This window comes from Zalophus californianus, chromosome 10 (assembly GCF_009762305.2).
Source record: "Zalophus californianus isolate mZalCal1 chromosome 10, mZalCal1.pri.v2, whole genome shotgun sequence".
In the NCBI taxonomy this organism is placed as follows: Eukaryota; Metazoa; Chordata; class Mammalia; order Carnivora; family Otariidae; genus Zalophus; species Zalophus californianus.
In genome coordinates, this window is record NC_045604.1 from 35,679,831 (window position 1) to 35,701,681 (window position 21,851).

A 21,851-nucleotide genomic window follows, 5' to 3' on the forward strand; every position below is an offset into this window, starting at 1 on the left:
TCTAGGGAGATGCTAGCAGATAATACAAATTCATTCTAGTTGCTGTTTGTCTTCAAGCACTCTTAGCTCTAAGCATCTCCATGGCCTGTTTTGACCCCAAACACGAACACACAATCCTTCCTCCACTCCCCAAAGAACAAAACACATAGCTGTTGAGTTTAAGAAATTTTACTGAAAATTTGGAGGTGACACAGAGAAATTACACACTAAAAATAAATACTCGCTGGCATCCATCAACATCATGGCATGCACCTGCTGCTCTAAGCCTTGACCAGGTTGCTGGAAACAAGGACCTCCCTTCATGAACTCACTTCTCCCTTCCCACCCCATGAAGACAGTCTTTTACACGGTAACAACCCAAGGTGGCCTATCTGCCTTGGGATTCATCTACTCACTGCTATTTGCCATACATCAGTGTGCATTCATTCATTCTGTAAAATTTATTTGAACACTTATTTTATACCAAGCATTGTGCTAGATGAGGACACGAAAGATAGCAGCAAGCAAAAAAGACAAGACCCTACCTTCATGGAGGAGACATACAATGAACAAGTAAACGAAAAATCTAAAAATTACAAATTTCAACACTTTTTATGAAATGTTTGTAATGGGATGATATACTAGATGGGGATCTCAGGATGTTAGCAGTCCCACTTTAGAAAGGATGGATAAGGGGCACCTGGGTCTCCCAGTCGGTTTAGTGGCTGCCTTCAGCTCAGGTCATAATCCCAGGGTCCTGGGATCCAGCCCTACATCAGACTTCCTGCTCAGCAGGGAGCCTGCTTCTCCCTCTCCCTCTGCCACTCCCCCTGCTTGTGCTCTCTCTCTCTCTCTCTCTCTCTCTGTCAAATAAATTTTATTTGAAAATTGAAAAAAGGAGGAAGATAAGAGACGTCTCCCCAAGGAGGTGACCTTTGGATGAGATTTGGGGCTGGACCTCCTAAGGCAGGCTAAACATGTATTTAAGGCACCAGCAAAGTAGAGGTACCAAAATTTTTTTAGAAAACTTTTATATATAATATTTTTTAAGATATGGAAGTAAACACCTTAGGCAAAATTAGAAGGCTGTACATCCCCCCTATATATATTTTAAGATTTAATATTGTTATTTTGATTTATATGGGCAGGGTGGAAAACTCAAATCTTTTCAGGGTTTAGGGCCTCTAAAGTCTTACTCCAGGGGTGCCTGGGTGGCTCAGTCATTAAGCATCTGCCTTCGGCTCAGGTCATGATCCCGGGGTCCTGGGAACGAGCCCCACATCGGGCTCCCTGCTCAGCAGGAAACCTGCTTCTCCCTCTCCCACTCCCCCTGCTTGTGTTCCTTCTCTCGCTTTGTCTCTCTCTATCAAATAAATAAATAAAATCTTTAAAGAAATTAAATAAATAAATAAATAAATAAAGCCTTACTCCAGCCCCAGGAGATCTTAGAAATCACCCCCAGGAATTTAGAATTGATCCATCTTGGGGAACTCCCCGACAATGATGGCTTTTAAAAGCTCCCAGGATGATTCTAAAGTGGAGCCAGGACTGAGAACCATTGACCTAGGGAAATAATGTAGCTGGGGAAGAAGAATCATGGTAAGACCCTAGAATACCCCCAACATTAAGAACAGTAATTCACTACCTTGGCTGCACAACAGAATCACCTTTAGAGCTTTAAACATTACTGATCTTTGGGTCCTACCAATTAAATCAGAGATTTCTGATTTAATTGATCTAGCCTGGTCTTCAGAAACTTTAAAAGTTCCCCAGTGATTCGAATGTGTGTTCAAGGTTGAGAACCACAGACTGGAAGAAAAGAAAGATGTAACGAAGGAAATCTGGGAAGAAGAAACTAAGGTGGTACAATGAAGAACAGGAGGGTGCAGTGTTTTCCTGTTCTTCGACAGGAGAGTGCAGTGTCCCTGAAGCAAAGAGAAAAGGTGTTTCTAGAAGGAAGAAAGAGTTATTGTCTGTTGAATGATAAAATCCAGTTCATTCAATAAACATCCCATTAGCTTTTGGTGGGGATGGTGGTAATGGAGGCCAGATGGACGTGGGTAAGAGTGAATGGTTGATGAAGAAATGGATACAGTGATTATAGAAAACTGTTAATAAACAGTTTTAGTTATGAAGAGGAAAAAAGAATTCAGGCAGCATCTATAGCCAGAATTGAGAACCACTTCCTAGATGTTTCCTACAGTTCCATGGATTGAGACCCAGTGCTCTCTTATAAAACTTTCTGCAACAATGGAAATGTTCTGTACCTGCACTGTCCAAAATGGTAGTCACTAACTCCTTGTGGCTGTTGAGTGCTTGAAATGTGGTTCAAGTGACTGATGAACTGAATGTTTAATTCTATTAAATCAGCTGTCCATATAATATACCCTAATCATGGAAGTGACTATCCCATCATATTCACAAATCCTGGGGGCTTTATAGGGCTTGTATATCAGAGGCCATCTTAAAATTCTGCCCACCACATTAGAAATGAGTTCTTTATTCCAAGAGGGCTCCTGGCCTAGATTCTGGATGTGAAGGAAGAGAATCAGATTTTGTGATTAATACTCTTAGAACCGAACTACTCTGCAAGCTGATTTAGGAAATAAGACCTACTGCTCTGCTTCACCACCAGCCTCAGGCAAGCATCAGTATTTCCTCAGTCCCCATATTTCCATCCTTTCTCTCCTCTCTCTATTCCCTCATGGGTTATCTCCCCCACTCCCAAGATCTCAGGCACCCCCAACTCACTGAAATCTCTCAAATCCGCAACTGGCAACCCAATCTCTCTCCAGAGCTCCAGGTTCCTGATTCATACACACTGCTTAATGACCACTTTTGCCTGCATGTCTCATAAACAGCCCAAACTCAATATATCCAAAATGGAACTCATTCTCTTCCTCCCCAAATGTGTTCCTTCTTCTTTCTCCAAACCTGGGCATCATCTCTGACTCCTTTTCTCTTCTATAGCACTAAGCCTTCCAGTTTTACTTACAATGCATCACTCAAATCTGTCTCCCTCTATCCCCATTACTTCTGTCTTAGCCCAGTCCCTCACCCCTTTAATTACTCTGACAACATCCTACTTACTGCCTCTAGTCTTGCTCCACTCATGCATTCTTCACTATGCCAATAGTGATCTACTTAAAATGCCAACCTTATTGAACTGTTCTGCTGCCTGAGATTCATCAATTTTTGCCACTGCCTAGAGGATAACCAATTCAATATAAGGCAAATTGAAAGCTATGATTAAATAAGTCAACAGACAATGCATTGTGCTAGCTCTGAGAACACTGAACAAGACAGAGATAGTCTCCACCCTCACAGAGCTTACAGTCTGGCAACGGAGACACACAAGAGTCATGAAAGGGAAAGTAAGATGGCTGTGGGACCGTGCAGCACCTAAGCATCAAGGAAGGCCTCCCGGAGGCAGCGAGAGGGTACTGACACTTGAAGGATGAGTACGAGTTCATAAGATCAAGGGAAATGATGAAAGTGTTCCAGGTGGAGAGAACAACACAAGGAAGGATCTGAAGCTGTGAAAGAACCGAACAGTGTGGCTGGCACCTAGAGAGCAAGGGTTGAGGGACATACAATGAAACCGGAAAAACAGACAAGGACAAGATCATGGGGGAACTTATATACCATGCTAAGAATCCAGGCCATGATCCAAAGGGCAACATGGGGATCCACTGAAGGGTTTTAAAGAGAAGAGTGACATGATATGGTTTGCTTTTTTTCTTTTTCTTTTCTCAAGTTTACATTGGATAGGATTGGATTAATAGGATTGGCTAGGTCAAAACCCAAGGCAGAGAGACCAGTTGTGAGACCATAGCAATAGTCCAGGTGAGATGATGAGGGCTTAGACTAGGAGGGTGGTAAGGGGGATGGAAAGCAAATAAAGTCAAGAGATAACTTAAGAGACAGAATGGCAAGTCTTGATGACTGTATATGAGAGGTGACAGAGAGAGAGAGGAGAAAAGGATGGCTCCTAGGCTTAGGACCTGGACTCCCAGATCGATGGTGAAGCCTAGATGAAGCAAGATCGTGATGCAAATTTTGGGGGTGGAAATATTGACTTTGGCTTCAGACATGGAAAGTTAGATAGTTGCAAGATATCCAAGTTAAGACATAGCCTGGGCAGGAAGATAGAAAGGTCCAGGGCTCAGACGTGTACATCATCTGCACAGAGGCATAATGGAAGCCTCGCAAGTAAATTAAATCACCTAAAGAGAGGATGTAAAGTTTAAAAAGAGGTTCCAGGACTGAGTCCTGAGAACTGCTGATATTTAAGAGGTCGTATAAAAGGCAAAAGGGTGAGGAACCTGGGTGGTTCAGCTAAGTGCCCGACTCTTGATCTCAGCTCAGGTCTTGATCTCAGGGTCATGAGTTCAAGCCCTGCATTGGGCTCCATGCTGGGAATGGAGTCTACGTTAAAAAAAAAAAAAAAAAATTTTTTTTTAAAGGCAGAAGTGAGGGGGGAAAAAAAAAACTAAAGAGTGTCCAGAATAGAACAGGAGGAAAATTAGAATACGATGACATGGAAGCCAAGGACAATGTCTTTCTAGAACAGGGGAGTGGTCAATAGTTCCTAGACATCACATATGTTGGCAACCATTTAGGTAATTGTTCATTATGGCTCCTGCCTACTACTTCCCCCTCATTTCCTGCCATTTCCCAAAACCCATTCTTTGTGCTCTGAGGCCAATCTTGCCTAACTTCTCTTGGAACATGCAATGTATTCTCATGCATCCCATCCTTTTTATATGCAGCGCTCTCTCACTCCAGGCCTCCCCTAATCCTGAAACCCCACTCCCTCCCAGAGTCACCAGGTAAACATCATCCATCCTTTAATACCCTCAGCTGCTCAGGCATCATCCACTCTTAGGCCTTCCTTGACCATCTCCTCCCCAAACTGAATCAGTCAATATATTTCTCATTCTAGGGGCGCCTGGGTGGCTCAATCGTTGAGCGTCTGCCTTCGGCTCGGGTCATGATCCCAGAGTCCTGGGATAGAGCCCCGCATTGGGCTCCCCACTCTGCGGGAGGCCTGCTTCTCCCTCTCCTGCTCCCCCTGCTTGTGTTCCCTCTCTGGCTGTCTCTCTGTCAAATAAATAAAAATATCTCTTAATAAATAAATAAATACCCTTAAAAATATATTTCTCATTCTATTCTATTTGTTTACCTGTGTATATTTCTATTATTGTGCTTATCCCAGTATATTGTTAATAACTTACTTCATGTCTGAGTCCTCTACTTGACTATGAGCCTCATGAGGGCGAAAACAGTGCTGTATTCTGCTTTCCATAACTATACCTAACACAGTATCAGATACATGGCCAGCTTCAACAAACATTTTTGGACCTTATCGCTGCCTATATGTCACCTAGGGGATGTGAATGACCTGGGCCGGGATAAAGGACCACAGGAATTACTGACCTGAGCAGGGGGCAAAGACAACAGAATAATGACTGAATCAGTAACATGTAATGATTGCTTTTATTCATGCCAGACTGCTAAGCCCTTTCCAGTGCTCCAGCTCATTCAGGCTTCACTACACCTCATTTATTAGGTGTGATCATCACCCACACTTTACAGATGAAGAAACAAGACTGGAGAAGTTAAGTCACTTGTCCAAGGTCAGACCCTGGTAAGAGGAGCCAGGTCTTGAACGAACCCAAGTCTGTTTGACCCCAGAGCCCTATACTCTTAAGTCTAGCTGGCATTTGAGCTTGGGGAAAATTCCATGCTGATTCAAACTTACAGAGTAGATTAGTACAATTCAGAAGTGGCACGTGGGCAGTAGGGTGTTGCTGCTCCCAGCATATCCTGCATGGTCCAGCAGATAGTGGTTCTGCTTGGCCAGAAGTCATGAGGGACTAAAGTGAACTGTCTACGAGGGGTCTGTTCACCAGTGTGGATTTGTCAAGGCCCTGGGTCCCAGGAGCAGGCTGGAGGAGTGCCCTAGAGACCATCACTGCAATGTCAGACACTAAGCTGGGAGTACAAGTGAAAGGTGAGGAAGCCAGAGTGGAAGGAACTAAGCCAAGCTGCCAGGTCTTGGGCAATCTTACCCCCAAGGCTCTGTGCCAAGGACAAGCCACTGTGCCTAAAATAACCTCCCCAAAGAGTCTGATCATTTTGCAATCTCTATCTCAATACTGACTTTCAGGCCAATGTAACTAGTATTGATTAAGCCCCTATTATACATTAGCACCATGAAAGGTACAAAGATCTGGTCTTCCACAGAGACAGGGCAAGCCCACAGGGGACAATGAGACAGCTGTATAAAACAGTACACAACGCAGTGCCAACCGGTACAGGGTGAGCCACAAAGGCAGCTGAAATTCACAGAAAGGAGAGATCAGGGTGTGCTGCTGGCTTCTTGGAGCACATGAATTGAAGAAAGGAAGACAGAGTAGAAACAGAACAGCATTTCAGGTAGGAAAAAGATTATGAGCAAAGATGAGGCAGCCACAATGAGAATGGACTGTTTCTTGGGACATGAGAAACCCATCTGTGGAGCAAAGGGTTCTTGTTGGAGAAGAATGGAATATAGAGTTAGATGAGTAGGGAAGAGCAGATCATAGAAGTCTCAGATTCCAAGAACATCAATCAAATAAATCCAATATGCAGAATCCAGGAGTCCATGTAGGCAATAAGAAATGATCCAGGGGTGCCTGGGTGGCTCAGTTGGTTAAGCGACTGCCTTCGGCTCAGGTCATGATCCCGGAGTCCCGGGATCGAGTCCCACGTCAGGCTCCCTGCTCAGCCGGGAGTCTGCTTCTCCCTCTGACCCTACCCCCACTCATGTGCTCTCTCTCTCTCTCTCACTCTTTTTCTCTCTCAAATAAATAAAATCTTTTAAAAAAAAAGAAAGAAAGAAATGATCCAGATTTTTTTTTTTTTAAAGATTTTATTTATTTGACAGAGAGAGACACAGCGAGAGAGGGAACACAAGCAGGGGGAGTGGGAGAGGGTGAAGCAGGCTGCCCGCTGAGCAGGGAGCCCGATGCGGGGCTCGATCCCAGGACCCTGGGATCATGACCTGAGCCGAAGGCAGACGCTTAACGACTGAGCCACCCAGGCGCCCGAAATGATCCAGGTTTTAAGCAGGCAATTAAGAATTAAGAATAAAAATTTAATTTTAGGAAGATTTATTTGGTGGTAGTGTTTGAGATAGATTATAGAAGAAAGGACTAAAGGCAAAACAAAAAAAAGAAAAGAAAAGAACAACAACAACAACAACTTCAACAAAAGAGAAAAGAAAACTATTGAAAACCAAAAAAAAATGGGACTTCTGGCTGGCTCAGTTGGTACAGCATGCAACTCTTGATCTCGGGGTTGTATGTTCAAGTCCCGTGCTGGACACAGAGCCTACTTAAAAAAAAAAAAAAGAAAAAAAGAAAAAAAAAACACCTGAATGCTTCTTTGAGCATCCACTAAACATCTGACTGCATGCAAACTTAATAAACATAATTCCTCCCCTGTCAGTCCAATGGGGAAGACATTCATTAACCCCATAGTTACCTCTTAAGGACCTACCAGTGCCAAGGATCATAGGAGGCTCTGGGGACACAGTGAAAAGCAAAATGCAGTCCCAGCCCTCATGAAGCTGATCCACCTCCAATGAGCAAGGAAGATAACACAAAAGCAAAGCAACAGTTACATCAATATGAAGTCAGGTACTAGTGCACAAAGATACAAGTCGGATCCGAAGGGGTACGTGCACCCCGATGTTTATAGCAGAAATGTCCACAATAGCCAAACCGTGGAAAGAGCCAAGATGTCCATCGACAGATGAATGGATAAAGAAGAGGTGGTATATATACACAATGGAATATTATGTAGCCATCAAAAGGAATGCGATCTTGCCATTTGCAACGACATGGATGGAACTGGAAGGTATTATGCTGAGTGAAATAAGTCAATCAGAGAAAGACATGTATCATATGACCTCACTGATATGAGGAATTCTTAATCTCAGGAGACAAACTGAGGGTTGCTGGAGTGGTGGGGGGTGGGAGGGATGGGGTGGCTGGGTGATGGACATTGGGGAGGGTATGTGCTATGGGGAGCGCTGTGAATTGTGCAAGACCGTTGAATCACAGATCTGTACTTCTGAAACAAATAATGCAATATATGTTAAGAAAGAAAAAAAGAAGAAGATAGCAGGAAGGGAAGAATGAAGGGGAGTAAACCGGAGGGGGAGACGAACCATGAGAAGACGATGGATTCTGAAAAACAAACTGAGGGTTCTAGAGGGGAGAGGGGTGGGGGGATGGGTTAGCCTGGTGATGGGTATTAAAGAGGGCACGTTCTGTGTGGAGTACTGGGTGTTAAGCACAAACAATGAATCAACACTACATCAAAAACTAATGATGTAATGTATGGTGATTAACATAACAATAAAAAATTTAAAGAAAAAAATAAAATAAAAAAATAAAGTCAGGTACTAGTGCTATGAAGAAAAATAAAGCAGGGCATTGGGTAGGGAATTGTAAGACAGAATGGTCAGGAAAGGCCTCTCTAAGAAAATGCCACAGTGTTTCAAGTCCAGAGAATAGATAAAATGGAGATGCCACTGCTAGCAATAAGGATACTGAGAAGGTGACTCAGTTTGTCAGAGTACAGAGGATATGGGGAGTCTTATTTAAAGTGTGTTAAGCTTGTGATAAAAGCAGAAGATCCACACAGAAATGTCTAGACTCTAGAACTCTAGTCTACAAAACCAGAGGAAGACAAAGATTAGACATGTAGATTTAAAAATCATCCGCTGATATTCGAGAGATAAGAAACCTCTCCAAAACTAGTATACATGAAATGAAAGTAACTCAAAGACTGGAAAAAAAAAAATGGAGTTTAAGATTTACAAATGTTTTATCCTACCTCCTATGATGGATGATGCGTCCCTTCAGCCTCCTGTAATACCAGGGGTGGGCGCTGACTTTGGTAGGTGGCAAGGAGCTGGTAACAAAATACTACTACTAATAATTGAGGCTCATTTACAACCAATCATCCAAAAGGCCTCTGTCCCCTGTTCCTTCAATCCCTAAGGCACAGTTGTGGGGACAGCTCTATCTCTCTTCTGCACTCACCCCTAGGACCACCTGCTGCCCCTTTGTGATTGTTTCCTCTGCAGGTGGCTCTGGGTGTTTGTTTTAATTTTAATGTTTGGGAGAAAGGGATTTGGAAAGCAAAATAATTTTAAACTGGCCTTTCCTACCTTCCTAGAAATGGCACAATTAAATGTTAGGATAGACTCAAGGGTAGGCTGACCAACTATCCCAATTAGCCCAGAGCTGTCCCAGTTTCAGCCCTGCAAGTCCTGCACTCAGGGAAACCCCTCAGCCCTAGACACACTGAAATGGTTGATCACCATACAGCTGGTCTGGCCTGTATGATGTAACATAAGGCTTTCCATCTCTAAAGTGACATCAGCGCTGTTGAATCACGTGCTTAGTTTCCCAAGCCCTACCTAACCCTCTACCCTAGAAGTTGGGTTCTCTTTCCCCACCTAGACAGAGGAGCTACCAGAAATTCCTAAACATAAGTTGATCCTGGATTCCCCAGCCTTCTATTCCCACCATCTCCTACTCAGCTCCAGCTACCACCTAAACCAGAAACACCAAATGCACCGGCACCCCCAATCCATACCACCTGCTGCTCTTTCTGCCCAGCCCCAGCCAGTAAGCTGGTGGGGTCTGGGGGTCAAAGTCAGATTATCAAAGACAGAAAGAGGGGAACTCATCCAGGTAGTAATGTGCTCTACCACAGTAAACCACAAAAAGGGGAACCCCAGATGAACTGCAGTCTGCTGACCATGGAAGACATGTGGTTTTCGTCTTTGAGTTACAGAAATACCAGAAATGCTTACGATGGAGTCAATTTCGGAGTTTTGCAACCAAAGCTGGGCTGACTCACCTTCAGAGAAGGAACCAGGTGAAAGCCCCCATAGTAAGGTATACATCATACACTCTTCCAGAAGCCACAGTGTTTGGCACACTCACAAATCTTGAGATGGTTCACATATCATTTCTGCCAGGTTATTAGAGACTTCTCCAAAATTTTAAGGAAGATTCAAAGAAAATGCCAAGATTGGGGCACCTGGGTGGCTCAGTCGGTTAAGTGTCTGACTTTGGCTCAGGTCATGATCCCAGGGTCCTGGAATCGAGCCCCCATCAGGATCCCTGCTCAGCGGGGAGTCTGCTTGTCCCTCTCTCACTGCGCGTCTCCCCTTCTTTTTTTTTATTTTTTAAAGATTGTATTTATTTATTTGACAGAGAGAGACACAGCGAGAGAGGGAGCATAAGCAGTGGGGGAGAGAGGGAGAAGGAGACTCCCCACTGAGCAGGGAGCCCGATGCGGGGCTCGATCCTAGGACTCTGGGATCATGACCCGAGCCGAAGGCAGACGCCTAACAACTGAGCCACCCGGGTGCCCCGCGCCTCTCCCCTTATTCTCTCTCTCTCTCTCTCTCTCTCTCTGTGTGTCAAATAAATAAATAAATAAAATCTTAAAAAAAGAAAGAAAGAAAATGCCAAGATTGATATTAATCTCAACTTGGTCCCTTGTTTCAGGAATTTCCTGTCTAACATTAAAAGAACAATAAGCAGCGTTCACCATCCTCTAGGAATAACCCTTATTTGGCCCCGTGTCACCTTCACTGCTTGGGAGCAGGCTAAAAGGCAGAATTTTACCACAGCTGCTTAACTAACCTTGCCAATCAGCATGCCCACACAAATCTTACTACCTTAAATGGTAATAGCCAAGGCAAAGGGTAGTTGTTATGGTTGTCTTTTTTAATTGAATTGTCTGGGAAATTGCCTCACCCCCCCCATAAAAGGACTCAAACATTTGATCTTTGAAACAGCCCCTTTCCCTGTCCCACCCCACAGGAGGCTATTGCAAGATTGCATCACTGACCTTTACAATTTTCTGGACAGTCTGATTTCCCCCTCCTCCCCCTCTACTGCTGGCAGCCCTTTGGCCCACTTGCCTCTGCTTTCCCCCTCTTGCTAGCTAACTCTGGTAAATGGATAACCAAAGCCAAATCATTACACCCTCCACCCCAGGGTGATGATGTTTAGTTCCAGCCAAAATATATCTTTCTCTCCTCCCTTGCTTCCAGCAGTGCTTTTTTTTTTTTTAAGTCTTACTTAAGTAATCTCTACACCTAAGGTGGGGCTTGAACTAAGGACCACAGATCAAGAGTCACATGCTCTTCCAACTGAGCCAGCCAGCGCCCCCTGCCCCAAGAGTTCTCTCTTTAGCTCTTACCCAAACCCTCTATTCTCACCCTTCTGCCCCTGTTTCTATAAGCTGAAATGGCACAGTGGTGTTGTAACCCCAGACCCAGGGAAGTGGTGAGTAATTATTGAGAGCATTTGCATTCCAGACCAGCAGAAGAAATTTATCGGCAGTCCCCTTCCATCTCCTCTGCCCCGTAGCCCCCAGCTGCACTTCTCAAGAGTGGGAATAACTGGGATTTAATGATACCCAGATGTACATATACAAACAGGGGCAAGTGCAGAGACGCATCACACACACAGCTGTGCAAAAGGGCACCCTCAGTAAGTAGTTATCTATCAAGTGACCTTGGCAGGGCAAGCACCTGTGAATAAAACCAGTCAGGCCGAAAAGAAACAGAAGCACATACAGAGCCTGGAGACCTGGTGCTGCTCCTTACCAGGATCCCTCTCCCCTTGTCTTCTCCCGTCTGATCCCCACACCTGTGGGAAGACGACAACCCTTGGGAATAAAAACTAAAGATTTTCCGGTTAGGTAGAACGCCCCCTCCCCGCGATATCCTCATTAGGGGTCCCTCACGGGCCACCCCAGACAAAGAAAGCTGTGCCACCCACCCACAGCACTAAGGAAGAGTCACGTGGGAAACGTACGCGATACCTCCCAGGGCTCCGGGTCCTCACCGGTGTGCGCACCCGGCGTGGGACCTCCTGCGTCCCGGTCGCACCCCGCCCCCCCGCGCCCCCGCCGCGGTCTCCCCTGCCTGGGACTCTCAGCTCACAGGGCCCAAGCGTGCACAGCTCCTGGCCGCCTCCACCTAGGTCCTTCCGCGCCCTTCCCTCTCCTTCCCCCTCCCCCTCCTCCCCCCTCCTTCCCCCTCCTTCCCCCTCGTTCCTCTGGCGCTAGCGGCGCTGGCCCCGGGCCAAGGGAGCCTAGGAGGCGGGTCTCGGAGGAAAGATATAAGTGGCCCTAGGGCACGTCCAAGGTGCCCGCTGCGGAGTCTCCACCTGGAAGAGCCGCGGCTGCCGAGGAGGAGGAGGAGGAGGAGAACGCAGAGGCCGGCCGGACCCGCGGACGCACGGCCCGCCGCCGCCGCCGCCGCCGCCGCCGCCCCGGCTCGCGCTGCCTCCTGCTCGCGCTGCGCCTTGGAGGTGAGCCCCGGCGGAGGGAGAGCGCGGCGGGGCGGGACCCCCTGCCCGCGGGACCGCCGAGCGAGGGGGCTCTCGGGCAGGCTGGAGCCATCCTTCCGTGGCTGAACGGTCCCCTTTCCTGCGCCGCCCCTCCCACAGGTCACCCCCGCCCCCGAGATGGAAACGGTGCAGGAGCTGATCCCGCTGGCCAAGGAGCTGATGGCCCGGAGGCCCAATCGGAAGATGGTGAAGCTGTACGTGCTGGGCGGCGTGCTAGCCTTCTTCGGCGTGGTGATCGGCCTGATGGAGACTGTGTGCAGCCCCTTCACGGCCGCCAGCCGCCTGCGGGACGAGGAAGCAGCGGTCGCCGAGCTGCTGGCCGCCCGAGAGCGGAAGGTCCTGGCGACCCAGACCCTGCGGGAGAAAAGCAAGCAGCAGGAGGCCGTCCTCTGCAGCCGGGCGCTCTCCAACCGGCAGCACGCCTCCTAGGACCCCTGGGAGCCCGCAGAGGGAGTGGAGAGAGAGCCTGAGTGCGAGAAAGAAGAGCGCGTGTAGGGTCGGGCTCAAGTGGGAGAGAGCAGGAGTCCTGTGTTGTTTGGACTTAGATTTGAGAAGCCACAGACTTGCAGAACTGAACTACCACACGGATCCACCAAAGGAGTCTGGGATTAAGTGTTGCTGCTGTGCAGCATTGCAGGATGACATGTCCAAAATTACGTATCTTTGAGCTATGTGAGTGCATCTACCATTTTGCACTAGGGTGGAAGGCGGGGAATGCTTTTTATATTATTATTATTATTACAATGACCACCATTTTGCATTTTGAAATAAAACCCTCGTTTTATACTATGTCTCAGTATCTGATTCCTGGGGGGCATGTTTCCCTGGGGTGGACAGCAGAGAGGGTGAACATGCTGCCCAAGGGGGTCTTAGCTGAGCACTGCGGGAAGAGCAGCTGCCTGACCGGCAGGCAGCATTTACGTCACTGTCAGGGACTCATTACATGCTTATAAGTATGTTGAGGATTCGTTTTTGTTTCATGGTACGGGTGACAGGAGAGAAACTTTTATTAAATCCCAGCAGACTTAGCATTTTAAGATCGGAAGATAAATCAACTTCTGAGCTATGGTACACGAATAGCAGATACTGATTAATTCTAGAGCAAAAACCTATTTGCCATCTCACACCTGACCCGAGGCTCCTATGACTGATATCTCTTTCTTCCTGTATTTTAACAGAGAGAGTGGAAAGAAAAGAAAACTAGCTAGCTGTTCGGAAGACAGAAGGCAAGTCCCCAAGAATGCCTAATTGGATCTCTAGCTCTACCCAGCCTTCCTCCCCATCAACTCAAATCATAGTAAGAAGCTCTGGGTTAGAAGGAGAAAAGACTGGTTATCACCCATCTGAGTCCTCTCCCTCCAGGGATAGAGTATAAACTTCTTGTGGTCAAGGTCCTTGTCTTCCTCTTCCTCTTTAGTGTTCATAGAAGTTACCAAGTCTTGGACAAATAATAGGTCCTTACTAAATATTGATTGCTCAAGTAATCTATTTATGAAATTAGAGTACTGATTCTCTGTGGAAGGAGGGGCAATTTTGTCCCCCCAGGAGACATCTGAAAATGTCTGGAGATGTTTCTGGTTGTCTGGTAGGGGAAGAGGAGCACTATTACTAGCATCTAGGGAGTAGAAGCCAGGGATGCTGCTAAACATCTTAGAATGCACAGGACACCCACCCACAACAAACCATTCTCCAGTCCAAAATGTCAATAGGGCAGAGGTTGAGAAGCCCTGGGTTAAAGGAAAGGAAAGAAAAAGGGTTTGCTTAATAGTTTCAGAATCAAGGTTTTGGGGTGGTCTCGGGAGACTACAGTTGTTATCAAATAGAAGTCCCTCTCCCCACACAGGGACAGAAATGGTCCTTGGCCCTATCCTGTTTGGCAATTTTATCATCAACCTAGGAGAAATGACAGGAGGTATACATATCAATTCTGTTGCTGATGCAGAGCTGAGTCAGGATTCAAAACGACTCAACAGGTTGGAAGCATGCCCTGAAGCTAATCAACTGAAACTGAACAGAGAAGATACCGTACAAAATTAGTTCCAAACATCCAGTTGCATGGCCACAGGATTAGGAAGGCTTATTCTAGCAGCAGATCATGTGAAAAAGACCTAGGTGTTTCCACTGATTACAAGCTCAAGATAAGCCAACAAGAGTCTGCAAAAAAAAAAAAACTAACATCTTATTAGTAGAAATTTAATGTCCAGAAAAGGGGATGAGGAGGTGGATTTGTTTTACTTTACAATCTGGCAGGTGGGAAACCATAGAAGTTAAAAGAGACCTCCTGGATTTGCTTCGGTTTGCATTCTGACTCCTCCATTTGCTAGCTTTAAGACCTTGGACAAGTTACTTATAAACACTCTGCCTCTGGTTAGTTAACTTCTTTCCCCATCTATAAAATAGTGACTTCCTCGTGGGATAATTTTGCAAATTAAATGAGACAATGCATGTATAGTGCTTAGAGCAGTTACCTGGCAAACGGCTTTCAGTTGTTAAATTTCAAGAGAGACCTTGACAAACAAAAACCTACTTAGATCAGAGGGACTTGGGCATATAAAAATCCAGGAACCCTGTCACATACAGAACAATTGAATAGAGGAGTAGAGAATTTACAACACAATTCTGTCACATACCTGCCGCCAAATAGTTGAAAGGCTGCCATATTGATTCAATAAAGTCCAATAAAATAGACTTATTTTATGTGGCTTGAAAATGCAGAACTAAAAGTAGCAAAGAGAAGTAGAAGGAAGCAATTCTCAGGTCATTAAGAAATCAGAGTAATTCAAAACATAAGGAGTTTCCCTGTGATGTATAGTAAACTCCTCATTACTAAAAGCATGGAAGCAGAAGTTGGAAATAAACTGGAGAGGAGATTTCTGAACTTGGAAGGGAGAGTGGTCTTATGACCTCTGAGGTGTCACCCAATTATAAGATGCTGGGATTCTAGGGGCACCTGGATGGCTCAGTCGTTAAGCGTCGGCCTTCGGCTCAGGTAATCGTCCTGGGATGGAGCCTCACGTCAGGGTCCCTGCTCTGCAGGAAGCCTGCTTCTCCCTCTCCTGCTTCCCCTGCTTGTGTGTTCCTTCTCTGGCTGTCTCTCTCTCTCTGTCAAATAAATAAAATCTTTAAAAAAAAAAAGTGCTGGGATTCTATTTGGTACAACCACCAAATAGGGGATATATTTCCTATTTCAGCCTGCTTCTCTGAACCCTTCCCTCCACCCCCATCACACACACACCCTCTGTGTTTCCTATGCCTTTTTGTTCTTTTTCTCAGCATGTTGACAAATATTTTCCTTCTTCCTAAATGACTATTAAAAATAATGAATTTATATATTAACTAACTAGAATTTAAATAATAATAATCAATTTAATTCCAAAAATAAAATATTTACCAATTAAGTTTATCTAACAAAGGCTTCTGCCTCTTAGAAAATACCTTAACCTGGTGGTTTGAACCTAATGGTTCTCAAACTTTGTCACTGTGAAACAATTATTAGTCACCTCGTTTGTTCCAAAACTCTGATCTATTAATATAAATAAATATGTAATTTTGTATTATATCAGATTCCAACTTGTACTATGTTTTAATGAAAGCACATAGTTGGTATCAACTGTGAGAATATTAAAAAGTTGCCACATTCTTAGGACAAGTTTAATTGTTCTATAATCATGGTTTAAACCCATTGGCTCAATCAATGACAACTCGCCTCAGCTAACACATTCTTACAAGCCAACCAGCCAGTGATAGACCCTCACTGCTGAGGGTCAACCAACCAGGAACTGACACACCCCATAAATACATTCCAGAGCGCCAGGCAGTCAACAAATAAGTATGCTTCTATAGGCGATATCAGCCCACTTAAGTCTGGGAAAGTATGCCAATCTCTGAATTTTGTGTTTCCCAAAAACCAACAAGTATGCTTACTAGGTTCATTGTGCCCAAACTCTGTTTGTCCTTCATATCTGCTGCCAGCTCAGTCAGTCCCAATGACAGGTTGAACTCCAGTGGTTTCAAATGAGTTCTCACCACTCCTGTGATTTTTAACCAAGTAGGTCTTTGTATAAAATCATCAGTCTTTGTACAAAGTAATCAGGTATTTTGGTTGACAGGTGTACATGCTGGTAAATAATTACACCTAGGCCTTTGTATAAGGTCATTAGACATTTTGTTTAGGAGGTATACCACTGAGTAATTAGACATAGGTCTCATACAGTTCATTAGACCTTTTGTTTTGGAGGTATACCATTTGCTAACTATTTGTTAAGTGTCATTAAACTGCTTATTCCCCTGCTGCTCACTTTAACTTCGCTTTTGTTTGTCTATATTTAAAGTCTTGTCTTATGTGTTTTTGTTTTGTTCTGGAATACCTTATTTCTGATATATGTATAAGGGAGTGTTTCATAGGGAATAGCCCACTAAATCACTAATCCAGTCCAAGTTGACCTAAGGGACCGTAGCTGGAGAGCCATTAGACTGGTGTCCAATTCAGGAAAAGGCAATTGGCCAAACTTAGCTTTGGGTCCCCTACAAAACTTCCATGAGAGCACTCTCTGTCTTGTCAATGTGTAAAAGAAGGTCACTTTTAGTCTGTATTCTTGGTCAAACATTGTCAGGTCATTGATTGCATGGCCCTTTCCTTACCTTTGCTTAGAAAGGGCACGCAAGATACCATTTGCAGGCGCACATTCTTACTAAGCAGCCTCTTTTGTCTTTCTGGGTTCTTCTATGTCAAAACTGCAACCTCCTCTTGGAAGAACTCTTACTTCCCATATAAAGCTGCACCGTAATCCTAACTCTTGTGCTTACTTTGATAAAGGACAAAAACTTTGAGTTAGATTAACAATGGCCATCATGGAGGAATTTTGACCTGTCAAAATCAGTAAATTAATTAATTTAAGAGGAACTCCAGAAATCTAGAGTCAGTAGGTTGCTTCTTTAATTCACATGCTGAGGCCTAAGAAGCAAAATTCTAATTCCAGTATGGTCTCTCTCAAAGACTCTGATACCTTCTGAAACCCACCCGTTTCATTTCCCTCTCTTTCCATTCATTTTTGCTTGACCTTTTATATGAGCCATCCTTTCATCAGAATTTTCTCTGGAAAAAAAAGCGATCACATTGTAACATTGCTAAACCAGAAGGCAGTCCTAGAGAAGTTGGGTGAACTGTTCTGAGGGATTTTTGTTTCGTTTTTCAATTTAAATAAATTGAAATTTTTTTTTAAAGGAGCTAAATTTAAGGCCTGGTCTGGAGTCATAGTAAGAGTTATAATTAGGGGCACCTGGGTGGCTCAGTCGTTAAGTGTCTGCCTTCAGCTCAGGTCATGATCCCAAGGTCCTGGGATGGAGCCCTGCATCGGGCTCCCCGCTTGGCGGGAAGCCTGCTTCTCCCTCTCTCACTCCCCCTGGTTGTGTTCCCTCTTTTGCTATGTCTCTGTCTGTCAAATAAATAAATAAAATCTTAAAAAAAAACAAAACTTAAAAATAAATAAAAATAAATAAATAAATTGAAAAAAAAATTTTTTTTAAGGAGCTAAATTTAAGCCCTGGTCTGGAGCCATATTAAGAGTTATAATTAGGGGCGCCTGGGTGGCTCAGTCGTTAAGCGTCTGCCTTCGGATCGGGTCATGATCCCAGGTTTCTGGGTTCAAGCCTGACGTTCTGGGATCGAGCCCCACATTGGGCTCCCTGCTCAGCGGGAAGCCTGTTTCTCCCTCTCCCACTCCCCCTGCTTGTGTTCCCTCTCTTGCTGTGTCTCTCTGTCAAATAAATAAATAAAATCTTTAAAAAAAAAGAGTTATAATTAAAGGTTTTCCTAAACCTAAAGAAGTTGGGTAGACATTTGTTAAATAATTCAGGATTTTATTAGGTACTTATTGCTCTGGACTACAGACCTGTACCAAGTAGGTCAATTAAATTTTTTTTTTTTAAAGATTTTATTTATTTGTTTGAGAGAGAGAGAGAGAGCATGAGAGGGGGGAAGGTCAGAGGGAGAAGCAGACTCCCTGCTGAGCAGGGAGCCCGATGCGGGACTCGATCCTGGGACTCCAGGATCATGACCTGAGCTGAAGGCAGTTGCTTAACCAACTGAGCCACCCAGGCGCCCCCAAGTAGGTCAATTAATTGTTAGTACTACAGATGGAGAAAAATATATAAAAGCAGCAGGGAAGAAAGAAAAATTTTAAATAACTCAGCCATGTAAAATGAAAGAAAAAAGTGCCTTAAGAGAGCAAGAAAAAATAGAAAATACAGTACGAAAGACAATTCCAGAAGGCTTTCTTTTAAAGGGACATTGGACAAAGATTCAAAATTATAAATTAAATAAAAATGAAAACAGACTTCAGGAAATTTTCAAAGAGTATTCTGGAGTAGACCCAACAGTTGAAGTAAAGGAGACTAGTCTTTTTCAGTTCTTTTTTCTTTCTTTTAATGGGCTCAAATATAAATTAGGGGATTTAATGAGAGAAAAAAAATAACTGAAATCCCAAATGTCCAATTTGTGGCTAGGCATTTTCAGAGAGCCTTAGAAAGTAAATAAGCTAGAAATCAATAGAATTTATGGTTCTCTAGATGAAACAACTGTCTCCTGAAAGAAAAACAAGACTAAAAATTCTCCTATCCTCTAAGAATTGGGAGCCTATAGAGAGGCATACTTAGTTATTGCAAGGAAAAACATCATTGAAAGAACCAATGTCCCATTTTGACTAAGAAACAGAAGGATGACTACCCAAAATCTGTCCAGTGATGCAGTTCCAAGGGAGACATTAGCACCCAACAATTCCAGTCCTTCCTCTAAATTTATGTCCCCAAATCTCATAGACACCACTATGCGACCATGTCAATTACACCCTCCCTCAGGGTGGGGCTTTGTCTAGCTTGGCTAACCCTCTATTCCCCGCTCCTACCCTAGTGCCTGGCATGGAGTAGGCGCTCATTAAATATCTGTTGAATCGTGAATAAATAAATGGATAAAGACAGTGAACTTTGTATTGGCACACAGTTGTCCGTGCTTTAGTCCCTAAAGAACGGAACCTCTAAATTGAGGCATGATCCTCCATCATTAATTGGTGTGAATCAGGCTGGAATTTGTGAAGCTCCTACCCCGCCTGGATCTTGTGGTAGGCTTCTGTCTTCCCCTCCACTGTCTGCTCCCTGCTCCCGCTGATATGATCACCGTAATTGTTTATGTCACTTAGATGACTCCCTGAGGAGTTCATAACTGAGAAATGCGCAGACACACAGGTCTCACAGAGTACACTGGATCCTAAAGTGCCTTCTGATGGGGAGGGAGAACCTGCCCGAACCCAGTTCTTGTTTCAGTATCCCCCTTTGAGGCAAAGCCAGGAATCTGAGCTCGAGCCTTTGCTGAGGGTGGGACAAGGGCTTTGCCTTTGTGCTTCTGGCCTGTGTAGAGCTAACAACAGTAATGGCTAGGTCTCCAGGGCAACCAGGACCATTTTCAATCCTTCCAGCCCTGGGGTGCTCTGTCCCTTGGAGAGCCCTGGACCCCCGGGCCTGCCAGCCAGGACTGGCCCACTGGCCCACTCTGGCTTCCATTTGGGGCTCCTCCCCCAGCGCCTCCTGGCTGCAAGCTCTGTCCTAGCAGAAGGCCCTTCTTCCTTGGCCTGGGTTTCACCTTCTTGGGTCAGGTGGCAGACCAGCTGGTTCCAGGCCCGAAGCAGGTCTTCTGGCTCCTCCCAGAAACCAGCCAACTTCGGAGCAGGAAATCCTGCCCCTCCCCAAAGAGTGGGAAACCGCAGGGAAAGAGAGAGATGAAACAGAAGGGAAGGCAGAGGAGGAGGGAAAGGGAGAAAAGAAGCAAAAGGAAACAGGAAATCAATAAAAAGAAGTCAAATTTGGTTGAAAGCTCAAGGTAAGACTTTTTAAAATCACATTATATATAATAGCATCACTATTTGTGTCGGGGCCTAGTACATAGTAGGTCCTCAGAAAACCGCTATTGAAATAATGCAACTATTGGAATAAACTGGAGGTCTGAGCTGAAGAGAGAGTTCAATGTCAAATGCTGGTCCAAAAAAAAAAAAAATGCCCAATGAGATTTGCAACATGTAGGAGGGAAGATATGATAAGACGCAGATGGAATGAGACGTCTGTTACTGGCACCGGGAGCATTCTGATCATTTTGGGACAGAAAGTTAAGTTGGAACAAAAAGTTGCAAAAATAATTCTAAAAGGTCTGCCTGTTCTTTTAAAATTGTACAAAGATTACAGGTCGTAAGCATTTTTTTAAAAAACTGGCTCTAAACCCATGACAGAGCACAAACACCAAGCTGTATCTTGGGAATTGCTGAGAACGCTGATATCTGCATACTGCAGCCAATCATCAGCCCCTTCAATATTATTAATATTGAAACCCGGAGCCTCGAGGAAGGCTCTGTTTTATCGCAAGAAGTCTTGTTCAATGAACCAAGGGAGGCCGAAAAGTGTCGAACAAAATTCTTCATGTGCTGTTCACCTATTCCTTAGCCCCAGTCCAGCCTGACTGGTCAGGATACTGACCCTCTGAGCCTTAAAAGGGGGAAAATTAAAGGCACTTCTTTCAGGTCAGTTAGAGAAACCCGACAGGAACAGAAAATGCCATTCCCCACCCCCACCATTTACCCAAACCCTCACTTGCCATCGATAGACAGTGCCATCCGGAAGGTTGTCCTTTGCCGATCCAGCCACTCAGAGGGATTAAAATAGCTGGACTCATGCTTTGGAAAGCGACTGTACACAACGATGATGTGTTTTCACAACAGCTGGCTTTTAAGAACCCCGGCTCCCCCAACTTTTCCAACAGTGCATAACAATTCAGAAGGACACATTTGAAGTTTTTTTGGGTTTTGTGTGTGTGCGTGTGTGTGTGTGTGTGTGTGTGTGTGTGTGTGTGTGTGTGTGTGTGTGTTTAGTGCCAGCATTTCTCTTTGGGGTTTGTGTGAGTAAATCAGTCAGAAGCTGAAAGGGTGGGAGGTTGGAAGAGGTAAGGAGCAATGAAAGAATCTCACTTCTGCCTGCTTGCCAAGATTGGAAAGGAATTGCCTTTCTCTCTTCATGATATATGAAAATATCACATGATATGAAAAATAGATGATATGAAAGTAAAATCCCCAAATCCTACCTCACTCTTTATACTAGTATCAGTACAACTAAAAGCCGCCTCCATCCAATTTCTGAGCTGGAAGAAATCTTACAGGTAATCTAATTTAATTCCTCTTGTTTGCCAGGTGAGGGGATCAGAGCCAAGACAGGGAAAGGGCCTTGCCCAAGGTCACATATATGTTCGTGGTGGAGAGGAGACTGGAATTCATTTCTCCTGGTCCCACCCAAGGGCCCTCCAAAAAACCACCCAGACTTTATAGGAAGGTGCCCCAGACACCCAAGAACTCATAAACACTGCATCTGCTGATTAAAAAAATATTCAGTTCAAAGATGCTC

General features: G+C 44.7%; 2 protein-coding genes across 19 annotated transcripts in view; one reads left to right on the forward strand and one right to left on the reverse strand.

Moving 5' to 3' along the window:
* LAMB3 (laminin subunit beta 3) overlaps window positions 1–12,168 on the reverse strand; it is a 63,676-nt gene extending 51,508 nt beyond the window's left edge. For 2 of the 18 annotated variants that reach the window (XM_027611069.2, XM_027611062.2), the window contains exons 1-2: window positions 11,910–11,925; window positions 11,639–11,711 (exon numbers count right to left, since the gene is read on the reverse strand). The gene's annotated coding sequence lies outside the window, so the exon portion shown is untranslated. The other 16 variants (XM_027611076.2, XM_027611068.2, XM_027611078.2 and 13 more) reach the window with 13 other exon arrangements.
* A 32-nt stretch (window positions 12,169–12,200) lies between these two features.
* Window positions 12,201–13,205, forward strand: G0S2 (G0/G1 switch 2). The gene is made up of 2 exons (XM_027611081.2): window positions 12,201–12,377; window positions 12,516–13,205. The coding sequence occupies exon 2, from the start codon at window positions 12,534–12,536 to the stop codon at window positions 12,843–12,845; it is 312 nt and encodes a 103-aa protein (XP_027466882.1). The 5' UTR covers window positions 12,201–12,377; window positions 12,516–12,533; the 3' UTR covers window positions 12,846–13,205.
* The last annotated feature ends 8,646 nt before the right edge of the window (window positions 13,206–21,851 follow it).

Excerpts from the sequence above, each read along its gene's own strand:
- G0S2 (XM_027611081.2), top strand. The coding sequence starts at position 12,534 with ATGGAAACGGTGCAGGAGCTGATCCCGCTGGCCAAGGAGCTGATGGCC.